The sequence below is a fragment of the Phaethon lepturus genome, unplaced genomic scaffold (genome assembly GCF_000687285.1).
Source record: "Phaethon lepturus isolate BGI_N335 unplaced genomic scaffold, ASM68728v1 scaffold66, whole genome shotgun sequence".
Lineage (NCBI taxonomy): Eukaryota > Metazoa > Chordata > Aves > Phaethontiformes > Phaethontidae > Phaethon > Phaethon lepturus.
This window is the reverse complement of record NW_010546688.1, coordinates 18,211-28,697: the sequence shown is the minus strand read 5'-3', so window position 1 is coordinate 28,697 and position 10,487 is coordinate 18,211. Positions and strand designations below refer to the sequence as shown.

General features: G+C 40.2%; 1 protein-coding gene across 1 annotated transcript in view; it reads left to right on the top strand.

Annotated features, from left to right (window-relative positions):
• Positions 1-2,470: 2,470 nt before the first annotated feature.
• LOC104622534 (aminopeptidase Q) overlaps positions 2,471-10,487 on the top strand; it is a gene marked incomplete at its 5' end in the record, with an annotated part of 21,134 nt that continues 13,117 nt past the window's right edge. Inside the window, 6 exons of the mRNA XM_010289358.1 lie at positions 2,471-2,614; positions 2,937-3,002; positions 3,138-3,203; positions 4,249-4,418; positions 5,852-5,928; positions 8,816-8,957. Of these exons, the coding sequence (XP_010287660.1) occupies positions 2,471-2,614; positions 2,937-3,002; positions 3,138-3,203; positions 4,249-4,418; positions 5,852-5,928; positions 8,816-8,957 (665 nt within the window). The remainder of the gene's footprint in view (positions 2,615-2,936; positions 3,003-3,137; positions 3,204-4,248; positions 4,419-5,851; positions 5,929-8,815; positions 8,958-10,487) is intronic.

Here is a 10,487-nt window from a genome sequence, read left to right as displayed (position 1 = left end):
GGTCCTTTTCCGCCAGGCAGCTCTCCGGCCATTCTTCCCGAAGCCTACAGTGTTCCATGGGGTTGTTATGACCCAAGTGCAGGACTGAGACTTAAACTCTGAGACAGGAAGATAGGTGCTGTTAATTATAGCCATGAGATGAGATGCACTTGCCTGTGCAATCATAAATGTCTCTGCACAGTCCCCTGTGCTTTTGAAGAAAGGAGGAGCCTTTAGTCTGGGCATGTCTGAGGCTGCAGTCAGTCTACTGCTTTTTATTTGGCTCAGGTGAAATACGATTCATCACTTTCCTTTTCTAATTCATCGAAGTACTTTATTGTATGCTTAATTGGAAACAAATACAGGCATGTCAAACAAATTTTGTCAGAAGGATTTTTAGGTCATGGGATATGCTAACCTTCTGCTTTGAACTTCAACAACAGTTCACTTTATTCTTTGTAAAGCATTATTTTAATATCATTGAAAAGTGTAAAGGCCACCATATTTTAAATATGAAGTCATTTCCATATCTCCATTTTAATCTTTTTATTTAGAAGCTTGCCTTTTGAAAAATCAACAATTGTCTTTTTTTTTGTGCCCATAAAGTAAATTTTAATACTGGGCAGTAATTCCATTTGATAAACTACAGTGATGTGATGTACCTTGGAAATCCAGAGTAAGTTACACAGGTGTGAGAATACAGGTCTGTCTTGTGCAGTTTTGTGGGCCATACACATTCACAGAATCACAGAATGGCTGAGGTTAGAAAGGACCTCTGGAGATCATCTGGTCCAACCCCCTGTTCAAGCAGGGCCACCTGGAGTCAGTTGCCCTGCCATCTCTCCCAAGGGTGGAGACTCCAAACACCTTTCTGGGCAACCTGTGCCAGTGCTTGGTCACCCTCAAAGTGAAAAAGTGTTGCCTGATGCTCAGAGGGAGAAAAAGTGTTTCCTGATGTTCAGAGGGAACCTCCTGTGTTTCATTTTGTGCCCACTGCCTCTTGTCCTGTCACTGGGCACCGCTGAAAAGAGCCTGGCTCTGTCCTCCTTGCATCTCCCTTCAGGTATTTATATACATCGATGAGATCGCCCTGAGCTCTCCCTTCTCTGGGCTGAACAGTCCCAGCTTCTCAACCTTTCCTCATAAGAGAGATGCTCTGGTCCACTCATCATCTTTGTCGCCTTTGCTGGACCCTCTCCAGTAGCCCTGTATCTTTCCTCTACTGGGGAGCCTAGCACTGGACCCAACAGTCTGGGTGTGTCCTTGCCAGTGCTAAGTAGAGGGGAAGGATCACCTCCCTTGACCTGCTGACAATACTCCTCCTAATGCAGCCCAGGATACCATTAGCCGCCTTTGTTGTATGGGCAAATAGTTGGCTCATACTCAACTTGGTGTCTGGCAGGACCCCCAGGTCCTTTTTCACAAAGCTACTTTCCAGCTGAGTGGCCCCCAGCATGTACTGGGGTGCCTGGGGTTGTTCTTCCCCAGACGCAGGATTCTCCACTTCCCCTTGTTGACCTTCGTGAGGTTCGTGTCCGCCCATTTCTCCAGCCTGTTCAGGTCCCTCTGGATGGCAGCACAACTCTCTGGTGTATCAGTCACTTCTCCCAGTTTTGTGTCCTCTGCAAACTTGCTGCCCCATCATCCAGGTAATTAATTAAGATGTTGAACAGGACTGGACCCAATATTTGCCCTTGGGGTACCCTGCTATTTACTGGCCTCGAACTAGACTTTGTGCCACTGGTCACCACCCAATTACTGAACCCTGAAAATTAAATTTACTGGTCAACAAATTCGATCCCATTAATTGGAAGCCTGTATTCTTCTCCTTGAGAAGTAAAAGTGCTCCAAGTGGCCTGCAGTGTTTAAAAAATTTAGGGTTTTTTCTTTATCTTTGTAATTATGTAATTTTCCATCCCGTCTTAGGACAGATACTCAGCTGGGGGAAATTGAATCATCATTTGACAAAAAGAGAACTTCACTGATTTACACCAAAGGAGCCATTTTCCCTCCATATTTCTCACCGGGTGACAGCAGAAATGCACAGTTAAGCCTTGCTACACGCAGTAGCTTAGTTTTCAGGATATTGCTCAGAAGGACAAACAGAGAATTTAGGAGGAAAATGCTGCTGTATTAATGACATACAGGTGTAAATGAGATACAGGTTTTCAGTTTTCAGTATGTGTTAATTTGCTGTTTAATATAGTTGTCTTATTTTTCCCTGAGAATTACGCTGTAGTTGTCTTTATCAGGCCCAAGACCATAGTCTTCTCAGATGTAAAATTTTTGCTGATTACTAATGTTGCATGTGGAAAATGTTAGGAGCGGGTATATGGTCCCTTTTACTTTATGGGAAAGTTAGGGACGGGGGGAAAGTATTGTTCCTTGTTTATTGACAGACTATTTCTATTACTGCTAATCCCATAATCTACATTCTCTCCTGAGAAAGTATCACTTTCTCAAATCACAAAGATTTGTCTTTTTCTTGCAGGATAAAATCTTTTATGATCATGTTGTACAACCTGTCTTAAGGGAAGACAATGAAATAGGAGTTCGATCATTGTCAGAGAGTGAAGACAAGATCAAAGGATCATTTTCTTTAATGTCTCTGTTTGACAGCATCACGTACAACAAGGTTAAAAAATAAAAAATTCTTCTAATTTCTTGTATATTCTAAACTAATGCTGCAAAGTAGGTTTGAGAGGAACTGTTGAATTACAATGCTTTTGTAGGTTGTTTTGTCATTCCAGATTTGTTTCTGCTGCACATACAAATTTACTGGATGTTGCAAATCTACTTGGCTATGAAGGAAATGGTGAAAACGTTTTTAACCTCCATGAAGTATAAAGCCTAGGAGTAGCCTGACTAACTTCTCTGTAATATAGTTTGAAAAAATATTGCAACGATAATTGCAGTAATAATTCATGTTTTCTCATAGCTTTTTTTTTGTACTCCAGGGGGCTTCTATTACTTGGATGCTTTCTGGTTTCCTGACTGAGAAGTTGTTTATCAGAGCACTTACTGTAAGTTTGAAAAACTAACGCCTTCATCTTGATTTATAAGCTTGATAAATCGCAATTGTACAAATTGCTGTTTGCCTTGCTGATGTTTTCATTGAATACTCGTGAATTCTGATGCTTCTGTTTGTTTCCATACAGTCATATCTGAAAGAATTTTCCTTCTCAAATGCTAACCAAGATGATCTCTGGACCCACATACAGATGGTACTCATTTTATCTCTACTATTATTGCTCTGGTGTTTGGCACAATCCAAATTTAGGACATATACTATTTGTGGAAGACTGCACTGGAATTTGGCTATCCCTAGTGCAGTCTTTCTCTCGCATAAAATTTGCTTTGCTGGCTCTTTCAGCTAATGTCTTCACCAGTGTTTATTGGGCTGCTTCACTACATCTGAGGTCTACAAGGAGTAGAGAGATGAGGTCGGAAATCAGGTCCAGGTGGAGTTTTGGGTTTCATGGAGATTGCCTAAGCCTACATGAAATTGCATAGCCCGTTCTTCTGGAGCTTAGGTTTTGCCAGATCAGTGTGTGATGCTGCGGGCTTGATGATCAAAGATACTGCTGTGTCACGGATACAGCACAGTCTATACCCAGGCAGTGGCTCAGCTTTTCACTATTTGTTGTTTGTGGCAGAAGTATGAGTAACTAAACAGGTGCTAATGATAGGTTTGTTTTTTAAAATTCTGCTTTCCTGTTCCTCTAAAGAAGGCTTCCATCGTGTTGCAAGACTCAGTCTTAAGAATGAGAGTGCCACAATTTCAGATATGCAAGGCTGTCACATGTTTTAAGGCAACAGAGACTGTACCAATTCACACTAGTTAGGACGCTAGCTTAGTATCTTTTTCGTTTGTCTTTACTACTCAGTTTGTTCATTAGGTAGCCATTTAAAAATCTTTGTGTTCCAGCAGCTTTATTTGAATTAAGTTAACAAATCAAGTCTGACACAGCTGTACAGAGGTGTAAGTATGCTAACACTAAAAAGAGAAAGGTTAGCAGTCAGGTTATAAGAATGAGAAATGTCATCTCAGTATTTCATAATTCTTAAAAAGGCTTATGCTGTCTTTATAATAACGTCAGTAATGTCCTTTGGACTTTGTTACATTCATTTTTCACATGAATCAAAGATCCGCAAACTGCTAAGCGGTTACATTTTCTCTAATACGTTAGAACAACCCTAGAGTTGCTGAAGCACTATCAGTAAGTACCTGTTTATTGTAAATATTTCTAATTCCTGTTTCTCTTGCAGGTCGTAGATGCACAGGATGAAGTTCAGTTGCCAGCATCTGTGAAGCAAATAATGGATTCCTGGACATGCCAAAATGGGTTTCCAGTTTTAACATTAAATCTAACCACTGGCACAATCAGTCAGGAACAATTTCTTAATAAAAAGAATGAAAACAGTACTGATTCTTACAAGTATGTTTAGCTTGTGTTTTTCTTGTATGTTTACACCCTATTTTTTGCAGGAAACTCTTCAGTTAGGGCATTATGTTTTGATCATGTGATTTTACGTTTTTTATAAAAAACTTCTTGGTTTTTGTTGTCACAAGCTGTCAAGTAAAATGTTTGTTTGAGACTGGAGTTTGCGATAGTTCTGCAAACCGCTTGTTTTGCCAAAAGGTTGCTTTCTCACGGAGTAGTGACTCTTCCAGCCACATAATGTCTTTGTAAGGACAGACACAGGCCATGAATAGATGTCAGGGCAGTTCTGCCTGGCATTTTCGTCTTTCCTCATCCCCTGGTTGTACAGACTGGGGACCTGGATGAACCACGCTGTAGCTTCTTTCTGGTGCACATATTCCCAGTCTCTTCTGCTTGGCAAGGACAAAGGGGTTGTACTTAAGTACTTACATAAACTACTCCTTTCTCAGAAAGTGACGAGTACCTTACATGCAGCTCTGAAGTTCATGTCAGTAAACATTGCCGAGTGCCTGGTGCTTTTGAAAGCTGAGCTGCTGCTTTAGATGCCTAAAAAGAGTGATAGAAGGAGCTGCCTTTGGTCACCCACTTCGGAAACTCATGGCTGGAGTTTGAACTTTCATGAAATGCAGCAGCTGTCATGAGCATTGGGGTGCGCAGGCACATGAGATGTGTTCTTAACGCGGGGGAAAAAGTTACGAAGGAGACCAAAACCCAAAGCAGTTTTTCGCTGGCTGCTATTGCTGGTCATGCAAACAGCCAAAAGAAATTTTGACAAGAACCACAGAGTTTCCTTTGCTCCCAGGCTCCAGGAATAGCAGAGCATCAATCCCTTCAGCGCTTTTGGTTAGGTCAGATAAGGAGTTCCAAGTTACAAATGTCAAGTCCTTTACTGTAGTTAGCTAGAGGCAATACCATGTGAATGTAAGAAAATCCAGGACACATATTACAAAATTTTTCAGGGTTTTGAAGCTTTCATCTGTTTTTGCCAGGAGTTTTACATTCCCTCAGAAAGGAAATTACAGTTGTATTGCTTGCCTGGGGCCTTTTTTAGTAGATACCCTTCTGAAAAGGAGCTTTATGTTCTCCAGAAACAGGAGGAAGAGTAATAAGTGAGGAGAATAAAATTATTACTTGAAGAAGGAAAGCCAGAACACAGAGATACGGTGGTATTCCAATACCTAGCATCAAACAATATTCTAAACATGAGTGCCTATTTAAAGCTATGCTAAAACTCCCTTATCTTTGATGAACCTAAGTGCTGATCCAGCATAAGTACCACCGTCTGAAGAGGTTTGGTGCATCAGAGAGGAGAGAAGGTAGATGAAGATTTTTGTATGAAGGAACCCATCTACAATCTAGTTTAGCATCATCTGAGAGGGTTTTTTCTAAGCATAAGAATTAATTATATTATCTCTTTTTTTGTTAAGTAACACATGGATTATTCCTATTTCTTGGATGAGAAATGGATCGTCACAACCCTTAATGTGGCTAGATAAAAGCAGCAGTAAGTAATGTATTTGTTCACACATGCTAAAACCAAGCTGATAAAAACACACCTAACTCTTCTATCATGAGAAGATAGATTTGAATTGAATAGGGAGATAAAACTTTATGAGAGAAATGTCTATATTCATCTGTTGTGCTAATTTTGTGTTACAATAGGAATAGATTTTCAGATAGGTTAGTATATCGTTTATGTTGCATCAAACTTCAGCCTATGCTTTTAATAATATGGTAGAACACATGAGTAGAGGTTTCCACAGTAATTTTGATTTTGTCATTTTGTACACAAATCCAAACTCTTAGCTCTTCATGCTTCTGTATTACTCTTACCACAGCAGATCCCATTGATGTTAATGACAGCTTTTGAGTATAGGTAGGATCTCAGCTGTGATATTTCAGAAAATGGTCAGCTCAAGTAGTAGATACAGGACTGAAAAAATTAAAACCAGCTGTGTGATGTGACCCAGCATTGTCACACATAGATATCTGTAAAAGCAGAAAATTAGTATTTTCAACACTGTTTAATTTAATTTGGTTTACACAAATTAAATGCAAAGATACTGTCATCAAAAGAGTAGGATTTTAAAAAGTTTTAAAGGCTTAGAATAGAAAAGTAAGTTTATGGGCATCTCCAGTCAAATAAAAAATTCAGTTCTTTCTCATCTTCGTGCTTTCCAATAAACAGCTTTATTTTTTTTAGAAAGAAGAAATGTAATCATTAGAATGGCGTAATTGGTTTTCTTTGGCAAGTCAGCCCTGAACTCCATCAGGTTTTGAATAAGTTACAAGGAGATGCAGAGACTGAGGTCTTTGTGGAATGCTTAAGAGCAAAACTACAATATGCTGTGTGCATACTGCAGCTGTCCGCCCTCTGTTTGCGGTGGTTAAAAGCTACTTTCCCTCTTTTTCAGGCAATAAGATAGCTTGAGTGATCATTTCACAGCATATGGACAAGTAAATAAGCAAACAGTGGATGTTTATTCCTATGAATTCTTTAAAATTAAATAAACCAGCGATTGCTAATGTGAAAAATTAGAAAATTTGTGGAAAATAATTAGGCAGCACTTTCTTGGAAGGACTAGTGTCATGTGCTAAGCTTGTATTGTTGATGTGATACCACTTCCATTTCCTCACCCATCATGTGAGTTAAGAGATACAGAAGTTATGAAAAGAACCCATCATGTTGCATCTGCCTGAAGGGACTACGATAAAGCAAAAATTCAGTCTTTAAAACATATTCCACTTGTATTTGAAAACCATGTATCAAACTTACCAGACACTTTTCAGTCAAAGAACTTGCATTCGTGTTTTAAGAGTAAAAAAATGATAATTTTTTTTTTTTACTTTTTGATGCATAAATAAACCAAATGGTTTATTACAAAGGTAGAAATGTTAAGGGTAATTTTAAATTTAGTTACCATTTTGCTTTTGTGAGATTGAAATGGCTTCTGCTCGAGAACTGTTGTCATTCAGAGGTATTCATCAGAGTGGTTTTGGTAAATGAAAATGAGGGATTTGGTACAAAGTACAGTTTTAACTTTAGTTTTGGAACAGTTGCTGCAGTAGCATAACAATACATAAAGAGCAAACATCTCAAAAGTGATTTCACGTATATGTATTTCTGCTGCAAAAAGCTCTGCAGGAGCTAATTTATCTTACTTCTTAAACAGGTTAAGTTAAACTCCAAGCACCAAGCTGGGCTGCTACCAGCAGCCACGTGTGTTCATTCTGCGCTGCGCTGTGCAGTGTCGAAAGCCCGTCCTGCTGGTGTAGGGCTCTCCGGCAATGTCCACATACTTAACTTCTGCCCATATAATCGTGTGGGTCACTGTCCCTGAGCAGCAAAAAAAGACGCACTAGGAAGATGGATGGTGTTGTTATGGTAGAACATGTTTCACTCAGCCTGGGGAGTGGAGGAGCATTGTTTTGCTATTTTAGCTGGATCTAGAAGTCCTCTTGATGTTTGTCAGAGCATTGAACGAATATGCCATTGTAGGGGAAGTACTGCTACGTGCCATATTCCAGCCACCCACGCCGTTTTAAAATGGCTAAGCCAGTATCTGTCACGTGCCACTTTTCTGTCTCATTTAACTTGTGAAGATGCCCGAGGATGAATCCGCGCTCTGTCAAAACACATTGAAGTCTCAGTCTTCTGTTCAGAGCAAAGCAGTGCTGGGTCTAGACGACTCACCAATACTGATTTATTGTCTTAAGAGAGTTTGCCTTCTTAAATCAGGATGACTGTAGCCAGTTAAAGCAGCATTTGAATCCTCTTCTGATGAGGCAGCGTAGAGCCTTCAGGGCTGCACCGGTTCCTTCAGATGTACTGTAGGCTATCAGGAGCACGCGTAGGTAGCAGTGAGATGAAATGGGACTGCAGAAGGAGGCCTTCGGTGACTGATGTAACACAAAAGGATTACGGGACTATTTTGTTGAAAATAAAGCTGTTTCGCTCTTCCTTGATCTCCAGTTCTGTGAATACTGGTCGGAAGGACTGGGCAGTCCTTCCGTAAGGTACAGAGCGTTGTGTTTTGCAGCAGTGCTGGGAACAGCAGGCATGTGAGGGTATTGCTCCTCATCCAGATTGTTGATTCTTGGGTAACCTTTCTGAACTCTCCCAGCTGCCCGTGAGCTAAAGGGTAGGAGCAAAGTGGGTCTCCAGCCTCCCCTTTGGCATCTCAAGGTGCTCAGCACCTGAGGGGTCAGCTTCTTGTTGGAGTTCTGCTGTGCAGAGCAGAGATCACAAATGCACCAAGGTTTTGGGGGATTCTCCAGTTTCAAACTTGTGTCTCGGATCTCAGAGGAGCACCGAGTCCAGTGTTTATAAATGCAAGGGAATTTAGCAATGCACAGAAAATACAATGATACATTTTAATGTCACTTTACAGAAGTGTTTCCTGAAATGCAAGTATCGGAGTCAGAATATGACTGGATCCTGCTAAATGTAAATTTAAGTGGATACTACAGAGTGAACTATGATCAATTAAACTTAAAAAGATTAGGACGCTTGCTTGAAAATGATCCAAAGGTAAGATCATACTTGTTTTCTCAAGCTTAAAAATGGACTTTTTCCATGTATTTCTTCTTGCAATTCTTACCAGTAATCATGTTGATGAAAACCTGAAATAATGAGAAACTCACTCGTCACGTAAGAAGAAATGGTCCACTGTTCCACCACTAAAGTCACTGGCAGCCTTCTGTAGTGGAAGAGGAACAGGCCCAAATAGTTTCACGTAAACATGAAAAATAACTTTACGTGAAATAGCATTCTGTCTTCGAAGTTGTCTTAACAGCTTGTGATTCTTCCAATCTCTTAAATTTGGCTCAAAGAGTTACCAGTATGGATGTGTGACTATTTAACAGCTTTATCTGCTGTTAGGTAATCATGGAGAAGGAAAACTGGGAAAAAGATTTTACTTCCACATTTCCTCAAACCGCAGTATTTCTGCCAGTGAAATTTAAAATAAAAAAAAAAAATCATTTGACTTGGGTTTTTTGTTGGTTTTGGATTTTTTTTGGTGGAGATTTTTCTCAGAAGAGAAGTTCCAATCAGTTCTACTTGCGCTCTTTCAGTCCTCTATAGACACTATCACTCAGAGTAGATTTCATCCCACCTCTGACTTGCCACAGCTTGGGCTGAAGGTGAAGGCGGTACAGAACAGCCTATACATGTGGCTGTATATGGGGTTGCATAGTATTTAATGTTCCCTAACCCTAGAGTGAGGCAGAGGCTCCAGTCGTAACACCAGCTCATTGGTTTTGGTAACAACGGGGAGAAAGTTTAAGCTTTCAGTGTAATAGTAATCAGTGCAGACAGACAACTTCTCCAGAAGGTCTGGACATGAGGCCAGCACATGGTGTGGTTAAACCTTTCTATGGCACACCAGCTTCCTTTCTTCTAGGCTTTTTTCTTTCACAGCAAATCTAAGGAAATCAGCAGGGAATTAGGTGTGTGCTGACTTGGGGCTGTTTTTTGGCATCGGTCAGTGGGAGGGTTCACTTGAGCAGTGGCCGAGCCGAAGGAGCGTGGGAGCAGGGAGGAGATGAGGAGGGACCAGCAGTCCTGGCCAGGTCATGAGCTGTAGGCAGGGTTCACCACAGCTCTGCCTCGGTCATTTAATTCATGATAGTGCCAGACACTCTGCTCTGGAACTGAGTATGTATTCTAAACTGAACCTCCAAAGAAAAAAAATGTACCAAAATGATATAAGTAGGATATTTTTAGGGAATATAGCGTTTCCATATTTTAGTTTTCAATACAGCATCAAGTAAGAGGGGTCTTGAAACTCCACGCTTAAGGTACTGTAGCTGCATATGTATATGTATAAAAATGTATTATGTAGCTGTATATTTGTATATTTATGTATGTAAACATCCCTGAAAGCAAACACATAATTTCATCTTAAAATGCAGGATCCATTTTATGATGTTTTGTAGAAGATTTTGGCTTAGAAAAAGTGGTAGGGACTTGTCCTTCTGAAACATAGTAATGCTTTTTTAAACTCTTGATGACATGTTTAGATCTATTAACACCACATGAATGCTTTCTGCAGGCTATTC